We start from the raw sequence: 26,191 nt of genomic DNA on the forward strand, positions 1-26,191 counted from the left end.
CAATAAGGTGATCATCCCTTTCTTATTTCTCAGTTCCACCCAAATAACTTCCCTGGATGTATTTCTGGGAATATCCTCCCTCAGCACAGTTTTAATGCTATCCTTTATCAAAAATACCACTCTTCCTCCTGCCTCCCTTTCTATCCTTCCTGTAGTATCTGTATCCTGGAACATTAAGCTGCCAGTCCTGCCCATCCCTGAATCATGTTTCTGTAATTGCTATGGTATCCCAGTCCCATGTTCCTAACCATGCCCTGAGTTCATCTGTCTTCCCTGTTAGGCCCCTTGCATTGAAATAAATGCAGTTTAATTTATTAGATTAGATTACTTACAGTGTGGAAACAGGCCCTTCTGCCGAAGTACAACCCACCCAGACCCATTCCCCTACATTTACCCCTTCACCTAATACTGCAGGCAATTTAGCATGGCCAATTTACCTGACCTGCACATTTTTGGACTGTAGGAGGAAACCGGAATACCCGAAGGAAACCCACGCAGACACAGGGAGAATGTGCAAACTCCACACAGACAGTCGCCTGAGGCGGGAATTGAACCCAGGTCTCCGGCACTGTGAGGCAGTAGTGCTAACCACTGTGCCACCGTGCTGCCCATTTAGTCCTACCTTGTCCCTGCTTGCCCTGACTGTTTGACTCGCTTCTGTTCTTAACTGTACCAGTCTCAGATTGATCTCTTTCCCCACTATTTCTCTGGGTCCCAACCCCCCACACCCTCCACCTTATTAGTTTAAATCCTCTCGAGCAGCTCTGGCACAGTGACAGCCTGCATCTCCCATCCCTGGAGGTTGACATCAGACTTGTACGAGCCACAGCACATCATCATGGCACATCTCCAACTCACCCAGAATACAGTGGACCACTTCTATGCCATAATTGGGAGTGTACTTACACCTTTTGTGGTACAACTGCAGTCAGGCCACTATGTGCACACAGCAAACTCTCATCTCATTCATCGGAGCTTACCCCTCAGGGCTCTTTGCTTTGTTACTTAGCATGCAATCACTTCATGCCTATCTGGATGCTCATGCTATCTCTGCCTTGCTTTGCCATTTTGCAATTGCCACCTCATTCAGTATTTAAAGACTCACAGCTCTTTTGTCTTGCCTTGCCTTTTAGTGCAGACACAAAGGGAAAGTGAGGACTGCAGATGCTGGAGATCAGAGCTGAAAATGTGTTGCTGGAAAAGCGCAGCAGGTCAGGCAGCATCCAAGGAGCAGGAGAATCGACGTTTTGGGCATGAGCCCTTCTCATTCCTGAAGAAGGGCTCATGCCCGAAACATCGATTCTTCTGCTCCTTGGATGCTGCCTGACCTGCTGCGCTTTTCCAGCAACACATTTTCAGTGCAGACACAAAGTCAGGCACCTCATCATGGTCATCATCAGTGGTCTGTTAAATGGGTGAATATGTTTTTTGTGTCTGTGACAGGAGTGAAAATCTTGCAAGATCCTAGCATTGCGAGTACTTCCATTGTCAGTGAGCATAAGATAGGTGGCACCATAGGCTTGTAGCACATACCTAATTTGGTGAGCTGCAGAGAATTGTATGTGACAAATCATAAAGCTCACAAAGAGAAACCCTCCAAGAAACTCCCTGAAATTAAGATTTTGACTGAATTTTTTTGCATAGATCTCTTTCTTCATTTGTGGCATGTTCCTAGAAACCTTTTTGTCTACAGGAAAGTGGTCACAGGCTTGAAAATGTAACCAGGGCCAGCACACCAAGAGATGTCTCAGCTTCACAGAAATATACCCAAATTGGGGGTAATGTCCAAGCCAAAACATTTTGTCAGTGTTCCTCACTGAACAACTCTGATCTTTTCTTTTAATTCATTCACAGGATGAGAGTGTCACTGGCTAGACCAGCATTTATAGCCCATTCCGAATTGCCCAGAAGGCAATTGAGAGTCAACCACATTGCCGTGGGTTTGGAGTCACATGTAGGCCAGACCAGGTAAGGTTGGCAGTTTCTTTGGCTAAAGGACATTAGTGAACCAGATGGGCATTTGCAACACTCGACAATGGATTCAGGGTCATCGTTAGACTCTTAATTCCAGTTTTTTTTTTAAATCGAATTCAAATTCCATTATCTGCTGTGGTGGGATTCAAACCTTGGTTCCGAGAACATTATCTGGATCTCTGGATTAACAGTCCAGCAACAATACCACTAGGCCATTGCCTCAGTGAGCAAATTGTAGCATGTCACTGCTATTGCGCTCTGCTAAGCTCATTGAACAATCATTTGTGTCCTTAGTCTCACACATTATGGACCAAATGAGTAATTCCCAGAACTCACCAGTCTAGTTTCTAACTGGATTCATATCAAAACTGACTTGCATTTGGAGAACTATATCCAATTTAAAATTTTATTTAACATCGCCACTAATCCATCTGGTGCCTTTATAAACTTTTGCAGTGTATGGCATCAAATGGCGGCACAGTGGTTAGCACTGCTGCCTCACAGCGCCAGAGACCTGGGTTCAATTCCCGCCTCAGGCAACTGTCTGTGTGGCGTTTGCACATTCTCCCCGTGTCTGCGTGGGTTTGCTCCGGTTTCCTCCCACAGTACAAAACTGTGCAGGTTAGGTGAATTGACCATGCTAAATTGCCTGTAGTGTTAGGTGAAGGAGTAAATGTAGGGGAATGGGTCTAGGTGGGTTGGTCTTCGGTGTGGACTTGTTGGGCCGAAGGGCCTGTTTCCACACTGTAAGTAATCTAATCTTAACTAAAAAAACTCATGGTGGACTCTGATAACCTCGCGATATTATCGCTTGTCAATTAATCCAGAGACCCAGGTATTGCTCTTGGGTCCTTGGTTTGAATTGCTCCATTGCAGATGGTGAAATTTGAATTCAGTAGAAATCTGTAATTAAGAATCTAAAAGTGACCAAAAAACCACTGTCAATTGTTGGGTAAAGCTCATCTGGTTCACTAACAGACCCTCTTCAGGGAAAGAATTGTTCTCCCTGCTTGGTCTGGCCTACATCTGACTCCAGACTCAATGTGGTTGACTCTTAACTGCCCTTAGGGCAACTAAGGATGGGCAATAAATGCTGGCCTAGACAGCAACACCCTCATCCTACGAACAAATTAATTAAATGCATCGATAGGTGTTTAAATAATGCATCTTCATTTTCTCTAAGAGTTTAGGGAGGAGGGATATTCTTACACGTGTTTGTTTATATTTATTCGGTTTTCCTTTAATTCCAAATATAAACAGCAGAACAATACCTCTTTTAAAGCTACATTGAATGAATTCCAATGTTTGTCTATAGATATTTTCTAATAAATCTGTTATAAGGTATAATAGGAACAGGCCCTTTGGCCCATTATGGCTGCAGCAAACATGATGTCATTCTAAACTAATCCCATCAACCTGCACATGGTCCATATCCATCTAATCCCTGCTTGCTAATATGTCTGTCTAAATGCTTCTTATTTGTTGCTATCATATCTGCTTCTACAACCTCCCCAGGCAGCACATTGCAGGAACCAATCACCTTCTATGTAAAATACATGCCTTGCACATCTCCTTTAAACTTTCCCCTCTCACCTTAAACCTATTCTCCCAGTATTTGCCAAATCCACTGTGGGAAAAAGACACCAACTATCCATCCTATCCATGTCTGTCATAATTCTATATACATCTATCAGGTCACCCTTCAGTCTCTGATGCTCTAGTGAGAGTTTGTCCACCCTCTCCTTATAGCTAATACACTCCAATCCAAGTTACATCCTGGTTAACTTGTTTTGTGCCATCTCCAAGGGCTCCACATCCTTCCTATGGTGCGGTGACCAGAACTACACACAATACTCCAAATTGGCCTAATGTCTCATACAAGCTGCAAATGACTTGCCAAATGTTATACTCAATGCCCTGACCAATGACAGCTAGCATGCTGTATGCCTTCTTTACCACTTTATCCACTTATGTTGTCAGTTTCAGGTAGCTATGGATTTGCACCCCAGCATTCCTCTGCCATTTACCGTATGCTTTCCTCTTGCATTTGACCTCTCAAAATGCACAACCTCATGCTTGTCTAGATTAAACACCATCTACCATTTCCCCACCCAACTTTCCAACTGATCTATATCTTGCTGTATCCTTTGACAACTTTCCTCATTATCCATACCCCCCACCAACTTTCATGTCATTTGCAAACTTACTAGTCAGGCTACCCACATTTTCATGCAAATTATTTATATATGTTGCAAATAACAGAGGTCCCAGCACTGTTCCCCATAGAACACCACTAGTCGCAGACTTCCAGTCAGAAAAACACCCTTCCACAACTACCCTTGCCTCCTATGACCAAACCAATTTTATTTCCAACTCACCAAATCACCATAGAACCCATGTGACTTAATCATCCGGATCAGCCTACCACGAAGGACCTTGTCAAAAGTTTTAGTAAATTCCATATAGACTACATCTACAGTCCTACCCTCATCAATCATCTTTATCACTTCTTCAGGATATATTGTTACGCAGCTCTGGAGCAGGTGGGCCTCCTAGCCCAGAGATTGCCTTTACCTAGAAGAGCCCCCTTTAATGTTTGTGTAAATCTTTGTATTGATGTTTCTGCCCAGTTTCAGGTTGGGGATCCTGCACATGTGAGGTGAATGTGTTAACCACTTGCACCTCAAGATCCCTCTGCCATGAGGGATAAATACACAAATACCAATGTTTGTGTAATAGTTACAAGAATTACTACCAGCTGATTCCCATTTGCATTACTCAGGTAAAACATTGTGTTTAGGTTTGTGCCTGTGTGTCATTGGGGAGGGAGCACATGGTGTCCACAAATGCTCCTGATGCCTTTAGAGAGAGCTGGACACCACATAGGACACAGTGCTTTATTTTCCCATCCAACTCCATTTTGATTTCGCCCCTTCCCTCTCTCCCTACCCCTCCCTCATTCTGATGGTTTGCATTGCCCAAAATGGGCTTTGCATTTAAATGTCTAATTGGCTACACTACTGCTGCTGACGGTGAATACTGTAGTTAAAAACAAAAATGAAGGGATGGTAATTTGTTGGTGGGAAAGCCATTCAGTCACGTGTAAGAGCAGTTCTGGATATAAAAAGTGAACTATTGTGTTGGAAGGGTGGTGTAGTGCTAATGTTATTAGACCAGTAATCTCGACCCACAAAGTGACTGTGCTGGGGAATGTGGGTTCAAATCCTACCATGGTAGATGGTGACAGTTGAAGAGCTTTTGTGGTGCAGTGGTGGTATCCTTATACCTCATCCAGGATACCTTAGTTATATTCCATCTGCTCCAGAGGTGTATAATAATATTCCTGAAAAGGTTGATTGGAAAACATTAAAAACATTGTGTTCACAGAAATTGCTGGAAAAGCTCAGCAGGTCTGGCAGCATCTGTGAAGATCAGCTAAGCAAAAGTGAGTACTTGAGATGCTGGAGGTTAGAGTCGAGAGTGTGGTGCTGGAAAAGCACAGCAGGTCAGGCAGCATCCGAGGAGCAGGAAAATCGATGTTTCGGGTTCCAGCACCACACTCTTGACAGCATCTGTGAAGAGTTAACAATTCAGGTCCAGACCCGAAACGTTAACTCTTATTTCTATTCACAGATACTACTGGACCTGCTGAGCTTTTCCAGCAATTTCTGTTTTTGTTTCTGATTTCCAGCATCCGCAATTCTTTCGTTTTTTAAAAACATTGCGTAGCCTCAGAAAGTGGAAGTCCCTGTTAACTTCAGCTCAAAGTCAAAGATTTTCTCCTTCATCCCACTGGTGGGCCCATCATGATGGCTGGAACACGAGCCCCATCCTGTAAAATGGAGCAGCCCACACCCATTCAGCCTGAAGTCCTTTGTGCTCTATTAGAGTTGCAGAAAAGTATGTGGAGTCCTCAGCTGTAACACAAAGCCAGACCTGCTCACCAGGCATCAGACTAATCTAGAAACATCCTTACAAAGAGTTTAATATATTAACATATTAGGTTTCCATGCAAGACTTGTATTTATATGTCAGTAAGTCAGACTCAATGTCAGGATTTTCCATGGGCAATAATATTTTATCTTCAATGTACTATATAGCCATTCTGAAATGTATACTTGGAGTAAAACATTTCTCTTGCCTCTAGTATGAGGTCTATTAGTTTGCTGCGCAGGCTGGATGAATTTCAAACTCTCTTTGATCTTCCCCAGTCAGCAGTACACGTTAAATAGTACTAATCTATTCAGCACTAAAACATTTATTTTTCTGACTTCAGCAATCCTTGCATGGCCTCTTTGAATTGCATTCACCAATTAAAGCATTCTCACACTGTGGGAAACTACCAAAATAAATTTCCTTTTGAACATTTCATTGTCATAGGCCAATTTTTTTGTCAGAATTGCAATCTGATTCAAAATACTCCTTTACTTACATGGAGACAGTCATTTCAGATGAGATATAGAAGTATAATTAAGTACAAAAGTCCAAGCATGGCTGTCCATATTGCACCATTCTACCATTAACTTTGTGTAAACAGCATTTTACCTCAGCTGCATTGAATGTTGGGTAGGGGAGATGATGACGTAGTGATATTGTCACTGGACTATTAATCCAGAGATACAGGTCATGTTCTGGGCTCCTAGGTGGAATTTGAATTCAATAAATATCTAGAATTATGACCAAATTATGAGTCAAATTATGACCATAAATCCATTGCTGATTGTCAGGAGTTACCCATTTGATTCACTAATGTCCTTTAAGAAAGCAAACTACCAACCTTACCTGGTCTGGCCTACATGCGACTCCAGACCCACAGCAATGTAATTGACTCTTAATAGTCCTCCGGGCAATACATGTTAGTCTAGCCAGTGACACCTTTATCCTGTGAATGAAGAAAACAAAATTTGCTTTAGTTATATCATAGATATAAATTGAAGCTGCCACAGATGTTTAAAGCTACTAATTAAAAGCATAAATACCTCCTGTGATTATTAATAACATGTTTTTTAAAATCTCTTCATTCAATTTTTCTCCCACTTTTTTTATTTCCTCCTGTATTTTATTTGACAGGGAAGTCACTCTCTTTATTCAATTATTTGCTCCTTATTTTCCCAATTTAATTTTCATTGTGTTCGGAAATTGTTTACCATGTTCACACAGTTCTTCCTTGTCATATGTACTGTTTCCCCTGCTATGTAGTAAGCTCCTTCACACATTGAGAAATGTAGTGGTCTAAAGAAGTTTAACCTGAAGATTACAGGAGCAGGTCAAACCAACACCAGATGCAGTTAGATGTGTTGCTACAGCAAAATCCAGTCATTATCTGCTCATTATTACATTGTCATTTGTGGGACAACTCTGCGTATGAATTGGCTGTAACATATTGAACATTGAATTAGTTACTAGTTAGGTCAGTTGGCTGGTTTATGAGCAGGTTGCAAAGTTCAATTCCTGTACTGCTTGAGGTTGTCCTGAAGGTCCTGCCTTCTCAACCTCATTCTTCACTTGAGGTGTGGTGACCCTCAAGTTAAATTCACCACCACGTGTCTCTCTCTAATGACAGTGCAGCGATATAATCCTCTGAGACTGTGGTGACTTTATCTTCATTAACTCCTGGTCAAGCAACATCGATTTTAAAATGCCAACCCTTGCCTTCAATTCCACCATGGCATAGCCCTCTTCCAATTTCTATCATCTCCTCCAGCCTGCACTCACCTTACTGTGGCTTCTTGACCATGCCCAATTCTAATTGTTCCACCATTGATGGCTACAATTCACATATCACAGTCCTGCCGCATGGAATTTTCACTCTCTACATCAATACCTTGCTTCCCTTCCTTTAGGATACTCCCTTAAAACCTTTCTCTTTGGTCAAGGTTTTGACTGCCTGACTTAATGTGGTTAGATGTCATATTTTGAATTATAATTCTCCATGGGACCACCGGAGCACATTTTATATTATATTTGCTACACAAATTTAATTTGTCGATGTCAAAAGGAAAATTAACATTGTCTGCTTCACAAAGGGTAATCAAACGTCCCAAATTCGAGGCATATTCGAGGCAGTTGTCCTGTGTCCAGGTTTGATTGCTATCAATTTGGATCCAAATCAGCGGATGAGACATGAAACCCAAGATAACTTTTACTTTTGTTTCATCAGCCTGTTTAGATGGGTTATGGCACACTTCCTGAGGTAGGATGTGAGCCCAAACATTCTAACCAAAAGGTTGCCACTGTGGTACGATACCACTATGCCATGAGAGGTATGTGGTCTTCTTATTGCTCCCCTTTTAAAGAAAAACCGATAGTACTAGAAAAACTCAGCAGGTCTGGCATCTGTGGACAGACAATTAGAGTAAGAGTTTCAATTCTAATATGACTCTTCAGCAGAACTCTGCAGGCCTTCTTTTAAATGTTGGCAGGACCCAGCCTCTGCCCCAGTCTTACAGAATCGCCTTGCCAGAATGCATACTCCATAAGTAATCACATGGGTGTTTGGAATCCATCACTCTTTACTTCCAGCTACCCTGTGTGAGTAACATCAAGGAGCCTGAAAGGAAGATTCATTTGGATAGTGAAAGAAGACAAGACTTTTGATTCATTTAGCATCAAATATGTGCAGGTTAGGTGAATTGGCCATGCTAAACTGCCAGTAGTGTTAGGTGGATTAGTCAGGGGTAAGTGTAGGGGAATGGGTCTGGGTGGGTTGCTCTTCGTAGGGTCGGTGTGCACTTATTGGGCCGAAGGGCCTGTTTCCACACTGTAGGGAATCTAATCTAATCAAAATAGAAAAAATTACTAGTATGACATTCACACAGGCTTTATTTTATTTTGAAAATAGTGTAGTTCTGAAAATGCACCACTGAACCTGAAAACTTTACTTTCTCTTCAGATGCCACAAGACCTACTGAGTTTCTCTAGCAATTTCTGCAAATTCGATGTGCAAATTCGATTTGCTGCATTTGGACTGCTATCAAAAAATAGTCACAATTGAAATTTTATGGTAGCTCATTATTTGTATGGTTATTTTAATACACTTCACTCTGCCAGAGCTTTTGAGCTTGTAGCTAAAAATTTCCTGCTCTCAGTAAGTGAACCAAAGATAATAACTATACTTTTCCACTGTAAAGTCACGCAAAACAAATAAAAAACATCATACAGTTACTGAAACTGTCCATAGTTTTATCCTTCCTTCATTGCTTGTTCCTTTACCTTAAACGCCCCCAACAGGCAGGGAGGACTTTTCCCTCACTTCTAATACAGCGCCCCCAGCTAGTGGGAGGAGCTCATTCCCCTCAATGGTGCAGAAACAGCGCCCCTGACAGGCGGGGAGGAGCACATTTCCCTCAATGGTGCAGAAACAGCGCCCCCGCAGGCGGGGAGGAACCCATTCCCCTCAATGGTGCAGAAACAGCGCCCCCGGCAGGCGGGGAGGAGCCCATTCCCCTCAATGGTGCAGAAACAGCGCCCCCGGCGGGAGGGGAGGTATCGTTTTTCCTTCCCTTCCGGCCCAGTGGGAAGAGTTTCCCGGTCACTGTCCGATTGCTGGAGCCGGGAAAGTTGCGATGTCCACTGATTCGGCGAAGAAGAGAAAAACCAAAGTGATTCGGAGTGACGGCGGAGCGGTGGAGAAGGAGAGCAGGAAGACTCGGGGTGATGGTGACCAGGTGGGGCTGAGGGTGATGCTGGGGCGTCGAGGCCTAGCCCGGCCCGGCCCGGCCCGGCCCAGCTCAGACCAGACAAGGCCAGATTCTGGATCAGTGGTGCTGGAAGAGCGCAGCAATTCAGGCAGCGTCCGAGGACAGGCTTTTGCCCGAAACGTCGATTTTGCTGCTCGGAAGCTGCCTGAACTGCTGTGCTCTTCCAGCACCACTGATCCAGAATCTGGTTTCCAGCATCTGCAGTCATTGTTTTTACCTCAGACAAGGCCAGGCCAGACCAACACATTGAGCTGTTTGTTAACATTACAACAATCAGAGGGAGGGGGAGCCTAATCCCTCCTCACAGGCACCTTGTGCCAATATCTGGGAATGCCTGAATGTGAAGGGGATTAGAGAGCGCCAACATTTTTTTTATTTATTGGACCTTTATTCGACATTTCTGTTGAAACTGGTTATGTTTGGCCTAAAGATCATCTTGGTATCCTGCTGCCCTTTGAAAGTTAAAGATAAATCTCCGCACCTGGTGTTTTATTTTTAATTTTCGGAGATATTACAATCTCGATAGTCAGGTAAATTGGTTTAAAGTTGATTCAATGTTTGATCAGAAACCACAGGTTTAGGAATCCTTCCTGACCTGTATCCAGCTTTTTCACATTTAGTGATTCCCATGTGGCAGTGGCAGTTTGCTTAACCACCTCTATGTACACCTCAGTAATCATCAATTACTGTCAGTTGTTTTTAATTTCTATGAAAGAGTAAAATACTTTTGTGTGTTTTCTTTAGGAGAGTAAAGTTTATAGTGAAGAAGCGGAAGTGGAGACACGAGATCCCGCTAAAGACTATGATATGTTCAAGAAAACCTGTGAGGATCTCCAAAGGCTGATGGCTGAGATTCATGAACTGAAGAGTAAAGGAGGAAAAGATGCTGTCAGTAATGCTGAATTTACATAAATGGAAAAGTAAAATGCTGTCTGATTGATTAAAATCTGAACTGAAAGCAGAAAATGCTGGAAATACTCAAAGTCTGGAGTAATCATGGATAGAGGAAGAGAGTTAATGTTTCAGGCTGATAATCTTTCATTAGAGTTAATAGATCATTGAGTTAAAATGTTAACTCTTACCCTAATTCAAGGATGCTGCCTGACTGGCTGTGCTTTTCCAGCACCACAATTTTTTGACTCTGCCAGACTGCTGAGTATAGAGACAAAAAATTGCAGATGCTGGATTCCAAAGTAGACAAGCAGGAGGCTGGAAGAACACAGCAAGCCAGGCAGCATCAGGAGGTGGAGAAGTCAACGTTTTGGGTGTAATCCTTCTTCCAGCATTTTCTAATTCCATAATCTAGTTCCATCTGCCAGCACTTGGCCCACATCCCTCCTTCCTATTCATTACCATCCAGATATCTTTTAAATGGTCCAATTGTACCAATCTCCACCGGTTCCTGTGGCACCTCATTCCATATATGCACCACTCTCTGCGTGAAACATTTGTCCCTTAGGTCCTTTTAAAATTTTTCTCTTCTCACCCCAAACCTATGCCATCTATTTCTGGGCTCACCCACTCTGAGGAAGAGATCTGTCAAATCACCCTATCCATGCCCCTCATGATTTTATAACATCTATAAGGTCATCTCTCAGACTCCGACGCTCCAGGGAAAACAGCCCCAACCTATTCAGCCTCTTCCTATAGCTCAAATCCTTCAACCCTGGCAATATCCTTGTAAATATTTTCTGAACCCTTTCAAGTTTCACAACATCCTTCCAATAGGAAGGAGACCAGAATTGTATGCAATATTCCAAAAGAGACCTAAGCAATGACCCATACAGCCACAACATGACCTCCCAACTCCTGTATTTATTTGCATTTTATGCTGTCTTTTCCCCAGGTGAATAACAAGAGCAGTGAATCTCGCATCCAACTCCATATTGTTTTTAAAACTCAATATGAATTCAATTTGGTAGTCTAATATAGTTTCTAACTGGCCTTGGGTGTTAAAATTAACTTAGCTGTCAAGGTATGAGAAAACAGATAAGTAAACGGATTGGGTGTTTAACACCTGGCACTTTTTCTGTCTGCTGAACCGCTGCTGAAAAAAAAATTAACAACTGTGGCTACAATACATAATAGTATTGTATATATCATTTGGTAGTATTTTGCTTTCATATATTCATATGAATAATAGTCTTAACAGAGTAATGTGGTCTGCTGTTCAATGCTGTAGAAAAATGAAGGATATTTTCTAGTGGTGAGTTGTTAGACCTGAGTTACAGTGACTCAAACTCAGTAGAAACTAAGTTTGTTTGATGAAAGGGAGGAGTATTGGCCATAACACGAGGAAAATATACCACTCTTAAATAATACCTTTGGCTCTTGAACCTGAGATACTGGCATGGGAAAAATAGGCCTTGCTTTGATATTTCATCTAAATAATGGTATTGTCAACAATGCAGAATGCTCTCAGTACTGCTCTGAAGGGCAACCTTGAGTATGTGCTTCAATCTGAGAGTAGTGTTTACTTTTCTTTCGTGGAATATAGCAATCAGTGGCACAGCTGGCATTTGTTGTTCATCCCTAAGTACCCTTAAGAGCTTGGTGGTAAGCTGACTCCTTAAAACACTCAATTCTTCTGTTACAGATATAGCTTCAGTGCTGTTAGAGAGGCAATTCCAGGATTTTGACCTTGCAACAGTAAAGGAACCATAAGGTGTGGGAACAAGTATATGCCATATGACCCATTGAATCTTCTCTGCATCCACTATATGAACAAGGAACAAGAGTAGGCCACAGAGCCTGCTCTGGCATTCAATAAGATTATGGCCAATCTGATCTTAATCGCAACTCTATATTCCTGCACATCCTGGATAATCTTTCTTCCCCTTGACAATCAATCTGCCATTCTATGAGATCATGGCACATCTGCTACTCCTCAACTCCACTTTCCTACCTTTCCCCATTACCGTGATTCTCTCACTGATGAAAAAAACTGTCTATCTCAACATTGCACATTCTCAAAAACCCAACTTCAGTGGTAAGGAATGCCACAGATTAACTATCCTGAGAGAAAAGATTCCTTCTCATCTCTGACCTAAATGGGCGACCCCTTGCTCTGACATTATGAACAGCGATATCTTTCCATAACAATGTGGTGAGTGACTTGGAGAATAATTTGCAGGTGGTGATGGTTGCATGCATCTGCTGTCCTGATTTCTAAATATTCAAGGTTGTGGCTTTCGAAAATGCTGTTGGCAAAGCCTTGATTTGATGCAGTGCATCTTGTAGATGGTACACACTACTTTCAGTGTGCATCGGTAGTGGAGGGAGTGATTGTCTGAGGTGTTAAATGGAGTGTGGTCAAATAGTTTGCTTTGTCCTGGATGATGTCAAGCTTTTTGAGTGTTTTTGGAGCTGAACTTTTCTGGGCTAATAGAGAGTGTTATTTCACGGTCTTCATTTATGCCTTGTGGATGATGACAGATGTTGGGGAGATAGATGAGTTAATTAATGTAAAATTCCCTGTTCTCATAGCCAGGGTATACATGTAGATGGCAAGTACAGTACACCTTGTAGTCATTGGTAATCCTTTAGGTTTTGGTAACCTACAAACCTTTGAATCAGAGATAACAGTATAGCTGTGCCATATTCACACTTTGAGGAGCTGTTAGCTGCAGAAAATTAATCAAATATAATTGAAAAATCAGTATTAGGAAGAACTTTAAACAATTTGAGCTGGACTTAATTGGCACAAAAAATTTAGGGTTGCTCAGAATGTCATTGAATGCCATTTTGGGAAAGGATTGGGTTTAAGTGGTTAGTTTTCGGGTTCAACTTTGTTCATGTCATTCAAGCAGTGTTGTTTTTTGGGTTTATTAGAACCTGCTGATTTTTTGTACTACATGTGTGATGATAAACATTAAATCTTATGAGAAAATTAAAATAGACAAAGTAAGTTGAACTTAGCATTAATCTTCATTAATCGTAATGCCTTTAGAAGGGTCTGCAATAAAAAGCCCAGAACTATTGCTAAAGATCTTTCTGAGCAAGTAATTATCTCTGTTAAGATTATTATGATTTAAGTTTAGATTCAATTTATGATCATCTATGTGCAGCATTTGTATGAATAGGATAATTCTTTGCATGTTCAGTGGAAGGATTACTGTACAGATATTTTATGCAGAGACAGTTCAGCTACATTAGTGCTTTTCCTCCTTTAAGATCCTTCAACTGAAAAATAAAACTACGAATATGTGTTGAGAATACATTTTTTACAATCACAGGTCCTCCCAAAATGTTTGACTGTCAAGCAAATGCTCATGAAATATTAATCAGTATTGTAATTCATGTAATGCAACAGCCAATCTGACTACATCAAGTTCCTACAACTAGTAGTGACTGATGAGAAGGTACTGTCTTTCAGTGATGTTGGAAAGTAGATCTTGGCCAGTTCTCTTGGGAGAGTACCTGTGCTCCTCTTTGGATAATGTCATGGGATCTTTTATATCCACATGATCACAGTGCATTGGTTTCACTTCTGATCCAAAGAGAGAACCTTTGAAGTGTTAGCCGGGATTGTGCTCAATGCTCTGAACACAGACTTCTAACAGAATGACAGAAATGCTTTCCAAGAGTCAAGGCTGACAACTGTTTAGTAGGAGAGCCCTAGATATAGAAGTTCCCCATTTTCAGATTCTTAATGCTTTATGTTTGCACTGTATCTAATTCTCTATTCCCTTCTTATAGTCAGCAGAGATTGACGAACGGCGGATCCAGAGTTGTATTCATTTCATGACTCTAAAGAAGTTAAACCGTTTGGCTCATATCAGGTTAAAAAAGGGTCGCGATCAAACTCATGAGGTAAGTACCACATGCATCAAAATGGGGAGCTTTAGAAGTCTGTTTTAATTTTGGGATTTATTGGCTAGCAGACAAAAATTAAAGTTCACCAGTCTTGCTTCAGTCCCCATTTCCATTACCTGTGATTCTGAACGAAGTAAAAATATCTATTTCTTTAACTTTCTAAACATGTTTTCTTGTTTACTTTTGTAAATGTATTTAAATTTGCTTGGCTGCCTAATGGAGACTTTGCCCAATGTTTTGTGGGATAACTATGTAATTGTACAGAATAAGGTTTTTTTTCCCTAGTATTAATTAGTTGTGGAATATTAATTCAATGGATTAGTAGGAAATCCGTAACAACTTTAAACATTGTTCAAACAGAATTGACTTTTTTTGAAATAACAATATAAACAAATTGACTAAATGTGAAAACTTTGGATACTAGAAGTTCTAGCTGTTATTTCTCAGGCCAAACAGAAAGTGGATGCTCTTCATCTTCAACTTCAGAATCTTCTCTATGAGGTGATGCATCTTCAAAAGGAAATCACCAAATGCTTAGAGTTCAAGTAAGTTTCCCTCATTAACAGGATATTTTTTCCTAATAGTTTCCTGTTCTCATTTTTGGTTTTATTGTATCCAAATGCTCTGTTTTAGTGATGCTTGTCAAATCTCTTCAGTGTTCTGGTAATCCATTTGTTCCACATTGTTCATTCTCCAGAAATTTCTCATTTGCATAGTTTAAAGTTATGCTTGGATGGACATTTTATTATACAACTTGTTGTTATGCATTAACAGTCACTCAGAAAGGCAGATCGACACATTTTAATTTATTCCCTGTTTCACTGGCAAAGCCAGCATTTATTGCCAATCCTAACTTTGATTTCACTTCACAGGTGCTGCCAGACCAGCTGAGCTTTTCTAGCAATGTATGTTTTTGTTACCATCACCCTTGTGTGTCATGCCAGATGGGCCCTCCGTTGAAATATTGGACTGAACTTAGCTTTTCATATAACTGAATTTATAAGAATTTTCTTGAACTTTGGTGAAACAACAAATCTAAAATCTACTGTCTTGATATAAGTTAAAGTAGATGTTTCCAATTTCTCTCTTTCTGTACTGCCATTTAGATCAAAACATGAAGAGATTGACTTGGTGGATGTGGAGGAATTCTATAAAGAGGCTCCCTCAGACATTAGCAAGCCTATGCTCACCATGAATGATCCACATCAGCAGACTCTGTCACGCTTAGACTGGGAACTTGAACAGCGTAAAAGGTATGGAGATGTTGATAGAATGATGCAACACAGAAGAAAGCCATTCAGCTCATTTTGCTCGGCTCCTTTAAAGACTGATGCCATTAATTCTACTTCTCTACTCTTTACTTCCAAATCTGGGCAATTATTTTTCTCTTTCAAGGATTTATTCCATTCCCTTTTTAAAAATTGCTGTTCAACCTGTTTCATGTAGTGCATTCTTGCTCATAACTTGGTGAGTTAAAATGTTTTATCTCCTGCCACTTTAGTTCTTTCGCTTTAAATATATTTCCTCTGATTATTGACCCTCTGCCATTGGAAGCATTTTCTCATAGCCTACAAAAAGCATTCAAGACTTCAGGAATGTCTCCTTAAAATCTGATCAACCTCTCAGCTGTGTGGAGAACAATGTCAGTCTCTCCATGCAACTCCCTGGAATCATGTTAGTAAATGCTTCTGCTCTGTCTCCCAATTCTTGACATGTTCCTAAAGTTTGGTGTCCAGTATTCATCACACTGCTCTGGCTGGGACCTAACCAGTATTTTTGTGAGGATTTATTGTTTTGATCTCGGAAGGAGAAGTGCACTTTCTTTAATTCTGCTATTGGAGTTATTTATTTTTATCATATCCTTTTTCTCTATTTCCTCCTTTACTATGATATTGACAGTATCGTTAGTAAAGCACTGATTTAGTACATCAGATATGATATTGGCTTCTTCCTAATCAACCTTACCCTTTTACGGTTTATATATTTGTAAAATAAACCTCTAGGTTCCCTTTAAGTTGCCAATGACTATGTTCTCATACACTGTCTTTGCACTTCCTATTTATTCAATATTGTACTTTTGACGGATTACTTTCTGTATCTGTACAAAAAGCTCTCTCAATCTATTAATTTTCATTTGTAGGTTGGCTGAAAAATATAAAGAATCACTAGCAAACAAAGAGAAAATTCGAAAAGACATTGAAATCAAAAAAGAATATTTAAATAGTCTTCAGCCAAGGCTCAACACTATTATGCAGGTATTTGGTAAAATGCATTTCAACTTTATTTGGAAATCTCAATTTTTTTGATTGTGTAGTAATGATTTAAAAAGCATTTTTTGGATCACAAAGCAGGGAAGCATAGTTAACTCCATATAGCATCTTTACTACTTAAACAAAGTGCCTGTATCCAGTTTGTTTAAGTTTTGAAACGCAACATAATTAGGAAAGGTCACTTGGTATGAGTCAAGGTGTCTCCAATATCATACAAGTTTGTACTTTTTGGAACTTCAAACATTTCTTGAGAATTTCTGTGCTGATTGAAGTCAAGAATGTTGGGAAGAGAACAGAACTCTTCTTCGATTTTTATTACTTTGCTGAACGTTATTCAGGGTTATGGTACAAGATTTTCCAACCGTTTCACATGGCAGGAGGTATGTTTTAATTTTGTTCTCATTAGGGGTGGGTGAAAAGATTTCAGATGGAGAAAATCTGGCATAACAATAAACATGAATAAAAGGGAGAAAACTTCCAAAGCACTAAAATAATAACTTAAATCAATAATTACTAAAAATGAACATTAGAAAGCACCAAGCAGCAGAGTTGCTATGTATAAACAATGTGTGGTTTATTGACTATTTATTTTACTACTTATTGACTATTTATTTTACTACTCCATTAGGCATCTTTACCAGTCCAAGAATATCTTTCCATGCCCTTTGACCAAACTCATAAACAATACGAAATAGCTAGACACCTGCCTCCTCCATTATATGTGCTGTACGTTCAGGCAAATTCATATGGGCAAGCTTGTGGTAAGTCAAATGTGTAGCAACTGAATATCTTGGCATGCATATAGTTTGAAATCATGATGCATTTGTTTTCATTTCCACTTTGTTTCTATAAACTGTTGAAGTTACTGCATACAAAATTTATCCAAACCATTTGAATATTTAAAACTTTCTTTGTAGCTTTTTAAGCTACACACTAAAAATATTTTTTCTTTTGAAATGTTATGCATATTAATCTTGTCAGTTTCTTCATATTAGTTTTTGCTAGTGAAACATTTTCTATCCTTTTTATTTCAGTATTGCACTTTGTTGCCAGATTTTGAAAAGCTATTTCAAATAAGAAATAGTCTGGCAAATGTACCTTAATTGTTATGCTTTCTTACCAAGATTTGTGTATAATTTAAGTGTGTCCACTCTGGGTGGCATTTGTAAGGCAGAAAAGGAACATACACCTGAATGTCTCAGCTCTGATTGTTTTACTTCTGGTTTTGTCATCTGCCATTTGTCAACTAGTTTGCTTCAGTTTAGTTTTAAATTAGCATGCAAGATAAATTACTGGATTAAGCTCAGCTTTGTTGCTGATCTGTTTTCTTTTACTGACACCGTGTCTCTCTTTCGCAATCCTATTTTGTAATCCTCTTCTGGCTGTGGTGGTGGATGCCCCATTAGCTCAGATGAACAAGGCCTCCCAGCCCTATGGGCGGGGTGAGTATTGGGACTTGAATATTGTTTATTAAGCTTTGCATTCTTTTTGCATTTAGTATTGTGCTTTTTATATATTCTAACGATCAACAAACAATATAGCTTATAAAATAACGATATTTTAAACCCAGATTTAACTTTTTGAGAAATATAATTACAATTGTGAACTTGGCCAATTATTGCTATAGGTATTGAATATATTATAAGAGATGAACAGGACGCCATCAGGGATCAGCCTTAATTATTGGAAATTTAACCAAGAATAATATCTTCTGGAATAGATGCAGTTTGTCATCATTGATCAGTAGTTTGCGACTTGTGATACATATTAATTTTTCCTACATAGGCTATTGTAGAACATATCTTTAGGTTCATATCTTGATCATATTGCATGAGAATTGTCTTGCTGATGTAGATCTATTTCAATAGAAAAGAGTTTGCGCTGTTTCACTTAGACTGTGGTGATGTCTAAGTGTGTACACATCTATATATATATAGATGCTTTTCTGCTGCCTGTATTTTGACTGATACTCTCTTATGTTTTAAATTTATTCTGAATTATCAGCAGAGTGAAACACTTCAGTACTTCACCCAAGCAGATTTTGACCTAGTGTAATGATTGTATTATTTTTTTTAAATGTACTGATTCTGATTTTGAATCTATTGTTTTTTTCAATGCATTAAATTCTTGTAGTGGTAGGATGAGCAACTAGCTAGCTTTTCCCATTACTGCTCTACATTATACTATCCCTATCAATTACCCATTATTACCAATAATGAGCATAGCATGTTCATAATATAGGTTTTGAAAAAAAAACGCCACACAGAAGAAAACGTCTTACCATGTCTAAAGACTGGTAAAATCTTGCTGTAAATTTTATAGCCAGCAGCTTGCTGCTGAACTCAGGGAGAGTTCCCAAAAAAATCTAACAATATCTATGGTTTGGACTTCCCCTTTACGAACAGCAGATTAAATCTGATGCAAATTAATGGGGATCTCCAGGTGTCCAGCAGCCATGATATTAGCGAGCAGGATAAGCACTCACTCATATTGAAGTCTCCTTGCATACATGATTGCAAAAAGTTAAATGCACAGAAACTCTTCAATTTTATTTGAAACTTTCATATCGCAAAATCATTATGAATAGTAAAGTCAAAGCTAAAATATTATAAATTTTAAAATGTGAAATGCAGAATACCATAGAAACTAATAGGATAAACTGGATGTTTTCATTGATTTACTGGTTGTTTGGGGGATGTTGTCAATGCCACATCTTCTAGATTACTGGCAGCAGCTTCTGGATATCAGCATTATCATGCATATGTGCAGGCTCCTGGAAATGCCATCTGTTTCAATAGAATAATCCTAGAGGGGAGCTGGCAGTTTCATTACCAGTATTATCACCAAATCCAATCATTTAAATGGATGTATTTATGATGTCATAAAATAATTTAATTAAAGTTGCTTGTTTTGAGTATTGAGGAGATGGGGTGGCTGTAGAAAAATTTGCACAGGTTACGAGAGTGGGCAACAAAGTGGCAGATGGAATGCAACATGGGGAAGTGTGAGGACATGCACTTTGGTAAGAAGAATAGACGTATGGACTGTTTTTTAAACGGTGAAAAAATTCAGAATTCTAAAGTACAAAGAAACTTGGGAGTTCTAGTCCAGGTTTCTCTCAAGGTAAATTTGCAGTAGACAGGAAGGCAAATGCAATGATGGCATTTATTTTGAGAGGACTTGAATGTAAAAGCAGGGAAGTCCTTCTGAGACTCTGTAAGGCTCTGGTCAGACCACATTTGGAGTTTTGTGTGCAATTTTGGCCCCCATATCTCAGGAAGAATGTATTGGCCCTGAAGCATGTTCAGAGGAGGTTCTCAAGAATGGTCCCAGGAATGAACAGTTTAACGTATGAGGAACGTTTGAGGACTTTGGGTCTATACTCAGTGGGGTTTAGAAGGATGGAGGGATGGGGTTCTAATTGAAACTTAGAGAATACTGAATGGCCTGGACAGAGTGGATGCTGGGAAGATATTTCCATTGGTAGGAGAGACTAGGACCAGAGGGCATGGCCTTGGAGTAAAGGGAAGACATTTTAGAATGGAGATAAGGAGAAACCTCTTCAGCCAGAGAGTGGTGAATCTATGGAATTCACTGCCATAGAAGGCTATGGAGACCAGGTCATTGAGTATATTTAGGATGGAAACAAATAGGTTCTTGATTGTCAAGAGGATCAAGGGTTACAGGAAGAAAACAGGAGAATGGGGTTGATGAACTTATCAGTTATGATTGAATGGCGGAGCAGACTCAATGGGCTGACTGGCCTAATTTCTCCTTCCACATCTTGTGGTCATATGATTTTTTTATAAGTGCGACAATCATAACTGGCCTACAAATCATTATTCCCTAAGTCCAAGCAACAGGTCCACATACATTTTGTACTTGTATCGTTTTTAACATAGTTATTTTTTGCAATATATTTTCCCCACACTCTTGCTTATAGTTGTAACTATCTATGCATACATTAATCAATCTCATCATCTTTAGGAGCATAAAAGACTCCTGAAGTAAGAAGTGTAGCGCTGGAAAAACATAGCAGGTCAGGCAGCATCCGAAGGGCAGGAGTATCAACATTTCAGGCATAAGCCCTTCATCCTGATGAAGGACGACCATAATTCTATTAGTTTTAAAATAGTGATGGGAGAGGATAGACCAGATCTAAAAGTTGAAGTTCTAAATTGGAGGAACGCCAATTTTGATGGTATTAGGCAAGAACTTTCAAAAGCTGATTGGGCGCAGATGTTTGCAGATAAAGGGACGGCTGGAAAATGGAAAACCTTCAGAAATGAGATAACAAGAGTCCAGAGCAAGTATATTCTTGTTAAGGTGAAAGGAAAGGCTGGTATGTATACAGAATGCCCCTCAAAGATCAGCGAGGCGGTCTTTGTGTGGAGCCACAGGAGATGGGGGAAGATGCTAAACGAGTATTTTGCATCAGTATTTACTGTGGAAAAGAACACGGAAGATATAGAATGTAGGAAAATAAATGGTGACATCTTAAAAAATGTTCATATTACAGAGGAGGATGTGCTGGATGTCTTGAAACGCATAAAAGTGGATAAATCCTCAGGACCTGATCAGGTATACCCTAGAACTCTGTAGGAAGCTAGAGAAGTGATTGCTGGGCCTCTTACTGAGATATTTGTATCATCGATACAGGTGAGGTGCCGGAAGACTGGAGGTTGGCTAACATGATGCCACTGTTTAAGAAAGGTGGTGAGGACAAGCCAGGGAACTATAGACCAGTGAGCCTAACGTCAGTGGTGGGCAAGTTGTTGGAGGGAATCCTGAGGGACAGGACTGATTAGGGATAGTCAACAAGGCTTTGTGCATGGGAAATCATGTCTCACAAACTTGGTTGAGTTTTTTGAAGAAGTAACAAAGTGGATCGATGAGGGCAGAATGGTGAACATGATCTATATGGACTTCAGTAAGGCATTCAACAAGGTTCCCCATGGGAGATAGGTTAACAAAGTTAGATCTCATGGAATACAGGAAGAACTAGGCATTTGGATACAGAACTGGCTCAAAGGTACAAGACAGAGGGTGGTGGTGAAGGGTTGTTTTTCAGAGGCCTGTGACCAGTGGAGTGTCACAAGGATAGGTGCTAGGCCCACTACTTTTCATAATTTTTATAAATGATTTAGATGTGAGCATAAGAGGTATAGTTAGTAAGTTTACAGATGACACCAAAATTGAAAGTGGACAGCAAAGAATGTTATCTCAGATTACGACAGGATCTTAATCAGATGGGCCAATGGGCTGGGAAGTGGCAGATGGAGTTAAATTTAGATAAATGTGAGGTGCTACATTTTGGGAAAGCAAATCTTAGCAGGACTTATACACTTAATGGTAATGTCAAGGGGAGTATTACTGAACAAAGAGACCTTGGAATGCAGGTTCATAGCTCTTTGAAAGTGGAGTCGCAGGTAGATAGGATAGTGAAGAAGGCGTTTGGTATGCTTTCCTTTATTGGTCAGAGCGTTGAGTACAGGAGTTGGGAGGTCATGTTGCGGCTGTACAGAACATTGGTTAGGCCGCTATTGCAATATTGCAATTCTCCTTCCTATCGGAAAGGTGTTGTGAAACTTGAAAGGATTCAAAAAAGATTTACAAGGATGTTGCCAGGGTTGGAGGATTTGAGCTATAGGAAGAGGTTGAATAGGCTGGGCCTGTTTTCCCTGGAGCGTCGGAGGCTGAGGGGTGACCTTATAGAGGTTTACAAAATCATGAGGGGGATGGATAGATTAAATAGACAAAATCCCTGGGGTGGGGGAAGGGAAAGATATAAAAGAGACCCAAAAGGCAACATTTTCACGCAGAGGGTGGTATGTGTATGGAATGAGTTGCCAGAAAAAGTGGTGGAGGCTGGTACAGTTACAACATTTAAAAGGCATCTGGATGGGTATATGAATAGGAAGGGTTTGGAGGGATATGAGCCAGGTGCTAGCCGGTGGGACTAGATTGGGTTGGGACTTCTGGTCAGCATGGATGAGTTGGACCGAAGGGTCTGTTTCCGTGCTGTATGTCTCTATGACTCTATGACTTATTCCTGAAACATTGATTCTCCCATCCCTCTGATGCTGCCTGACCTGCTGTGCTTTTCTAGTGTCACACTTCTCAACTCTGATCTCCAGCATCTGCACTCCTTACTTGCTTCTGAAATGAGGAGTAATACTGCACTCACTGTAAAATTTGCTATGAATTCTTCCAATGTTAAGTTATTTGACCTTTGTTTTATAATTTCTAATTCCAAATATTTCATCAAGCTAATTACTTTTTATCATCCATACAGATTCTTATTTCTGATTTTTATGGACTTTAAGAATTTTTGGTATCTTGAGGCATTTGTGGATATGCAGTAATTAGTCAGCAGCATCTAAAATTCACAACTGGTTGATCTCCCCTAAATTGCACTGTACTGATTTTAAGTAGCAGGGGAACCAATAAAGTAGTTATATCCTGTAATGTATCTGGAAATATGAAGTTTCATATGTGTTATTTCAATGAATTTAAGCTGTAAATGCTATAGTAATCTTCTAGGAAATGAAATTTAAAGAGAGTTGCTAGATACACTATCTGGAGATATTGTCAAATATCTCCTGACCTAAATAAAAACAAAGTGCTGGAAAAACATAGCAACTGTGGTCACATCTCTAGAAGAAAGAAATATGATTTCTTTGGCATTGGAAAGAAGTAGAAATGTTTTGGGACTTGTGTTCCTTTTTCAACAGCATGTGAACATTGTCCTTCAGTATGATTTAATTTTTCTGGTAGTTGCTAATCTATATCTTCAAATTGTTACTTTCAGACAGAGATGTGCTTAATTCTGCCACTAACACTCACTATGGACCAATGTCTTTTTTTCTTTACTGCAACAATTACCATTCCCTTACTCTTTATGTCCATGGCATTTTTTTGTCATTTCATCTCTCACACGATTTAATTTGTACCTGAGTTTTCCTTTTCTCACAACACAACACTCATCACATATTACACCCCTCAAGCTCCAAAGAAAACTACATCGGGCAAAAACGTTCCTCTTTCTGCAGATAATGCCAGGTCTGCTGAGTTTTCAACAGTTTTCTCATTTTGCTTCAGATAACTAATATGCTTAAAAACCTGACCTAAGTTTGTCTAAGACTGTTTTTTGCCTATTGTTTCATCAGTTTAATGGCAAAAGCATGTGACAGTATTCCCATATCACCATGAGTAAATTGCTATAGTGATGCTGGTTTTTTGCCCTGGATGTACAATGACAGTTCTGACCAATGCCAATCAGGAGGTTGCAAAAGAAATAAGTAATTATTTTTATCTCAATATTAATGAGCAATTTATATATCGTTTCAAATGTTATATAGTTTGTTGAAGATTGTTTGTTTCAGACTACAAGTCAGATATTTGTGGAAATATATTTTGCTATGTAATAGAGCAATGAGGGGAATGAAAATTTAATATCAGTATGACTTATGGAAAATGATGCAGTTTTCCTGGTGCTCTGCAAGACTTTCAATTAAAGTTTGCATGGAATTCTGATACAGTAACTCCTTGTTGCATAAACTGCTCCTTATAAGATAGTATAATCAGGAAAATGAGTCACATTGCTTTGCAATTAACTTGAACTATTGTGCTATAAAATAACATCACCATTACAAGAGCACCTTGTTCTAACCATCTTTATTTTCTGACATTGATCCTATCCAATCACATAGATCAAGTTAATATTTTTCTCTTGTCAGATAAGAATCTTACAGTAGCTATTGATGGGGATGTTGAAGAAGCCAAGGCACTTGCAAGACCACCAGAGGACTCCCAAGGTAACTATGACTTGGGTGGAAATTTGGGCTAATTGGGATTCTACTTTAAATTCACTTTTCCTTTAATATGCAACCAGTGCCCCTCCTCCCCCCACCCACACTGATTCAGCAATGTTATATGATAATTATCAAAGCTGTATAGATCAGGAAGACTCATGATACAGTTACCAGTTTGATTTCAGTTGGTGCCTGTTGCATCGACACCTTGGTCCAGATTGCAGCAGTGGGGGCAATCCAATCAGGCTCAGATCCATTGTTGCCAAGAATTAAGATTGTGCAACATCAAGACACTATTCCTTTTGCTTGTTTATTTTTGTGCAGATGATGAAAGTGACTCCGATGCAGAGGAGGAGCAGACAACAACAGTAAGTAGCTATTATTTTAGCTGAAATCAGTCTGATCGGTAAACGTTTGGTGGCCATACTTCATTCTTGAAACAAAAGCTGATACCCTGCTCCACTGGCCAACAATCACCAAACTGGAATTGGTGGAAATGGAAAAGATGTTGATTAGTATCTCAAAGAAAAAAAGAGAAGACAGTGTTTCAAGTGGTAACCAAGGCTTAACATTTCACCTAAACTGTATCTCCAACAGTGCAGTATAAACTCAGTAACGTATGGAGTTTCAGCTTTGGGTTTTGTATGCAAATCCTGGAGGCAGATCTGAATCCAGAATTTTGTTACACAGATGTGAGCACTACCAAATGAGCCACTGTTGTGAGAATGACTCCTCAGTGTATATATAGTAATATTTATGTGTAGAATCTATAAAAAATGTCATATGATGTACAATGGGCAACAATTAGTTTCTGTGTAGACTGAGCAAACCCGTACAGCAAACATTATTTTAACCAGCACTTTCAATAGACTGGTGAAAATTATATCCCTGAAATACTGGAAGTTTACTGTATTATCATGGTCTCTGTGATGTTCAAGTAGTCAATTGAGGGTGCAACTGAGAAGGCCGTCCACCAAGTCAGTTTTATTTAAGTGATTTATGCTGTAAGTAAGGTATAACAGTGATGTGTATACCCCCCCCAAATTACAATTCTATTACTTAGTGTGTGTTTTTACATTGGTTATGTGGACCTCTTGACCAATTGGAATAAGTGATTAACCACCACACTCCTGATCCCAACTCGGTTAATAAGAAGTTTGCTGAACTTATCAACTTAGTATGTAAAAATTGGAAGGCAGCTGAAAGAATTGGTTTCTAGTGAGGAAGGAGTTCAGAGTAAATGAAATGTGCAGCCAATTTGCTAGGCTTATGCTTGAGGGTTAGAGTTGATATTGGGATTGATAATAGGAGGATGTGATGTTACATAAATGACAATTTACCATTCGAGTTGTTAGGAAACCATCTGATCTAGGTGACCATTGATTAGGAAGGATCAATTTGCGTAGATGAGTGGGACTTAAACAAGATCAGCCATGATCTTACTGAATGATGGAGTGGGCTTGAAGGGCCAGTTGGCTGCCTCTTGCTCCTGGATTAGTGGTGCTGGAAGAGCACAGCAGTTCAGGCAGCATCTAAGGAGCAGCGAAATCAACGTTTCGGGCAAAAGCCCTTCATCAGGAATAAAGGCAGTGAGCCTGAAGTGTGGAGAGATAAGCTA

At 39.7% G+C, this 26,191-nt stretch overlaps 1 protein-coding gene across 2 annotated transcripts in view; it reads left to right on the plus strand.

Annotated features, from left to right (window-relative positions):
* The first annotated feature begins 9,457 nt into the window (after positions 1-9,457).
* The window catches only part of thoc5 (THO complex 5), a 36,369-nt gene continuing 19,635 nt past the window's right edge, over positions 9,458-26,191 (plus strand). The window contains exons 1-10 of one of the 2 annotated variants that reach the window (XM_043715627.1): positions 9,458-9,641; positions 10,419-10,562; positions 14,373-14,486; positions 14,937-15,034; positions 15,596-15,742; positions 16,630-16,744; positions 17,388-17,520; positions 18,166-18,201; positions 24,499-24,576; positions 24,898-24,941. In XM_043715627.1, the coding sequence (XP_043571562.1) occupies positions 9,540-9,641; positions 10,419-10,562; positions 14,373-14,486; positions 14,937-15,034; positions 15,596-15,742; positions 16,630-16,744; positions 17,388-17,520; positions 18,166-18,201; positions 24,499-24,576; positions 24,898-24,941 (1,011 nt within the window). In that variant the 5' untranslated portion in view covers positions 9,458-9,539. The remainder of the gene's footprint in view (positions 9,642-10,418; positions 10,563-14,372; positions 14,487-14,936; positions 15,035-15,595; positions 15,743-16,629; positions 16,745-17,387; positions 17,521-18,165; positions 18,202-24,498; positions 24,577-24,897; positions 24,942-26,191) is intronic. The other variant, XM_043715628.1, reaches the window with a different exon arrangement.

Source organism: Chiloscyllium plagiosum, chromosome 25 (genome assembly GCF_004010195.1).
Source record: "Chiloscyllium plagiosum isolate BGI_BamShark_2017 chromosome 25, ASM401019v2, whole genome shotgun sequence".
Lineage (NCBI taxonomy): Eukaryota > Metazoa > Chordata > Chondrichthyes > Orectolobiformes > Hemiscylliidae > Chiloscyllium > Chiloscyllium plagiosum.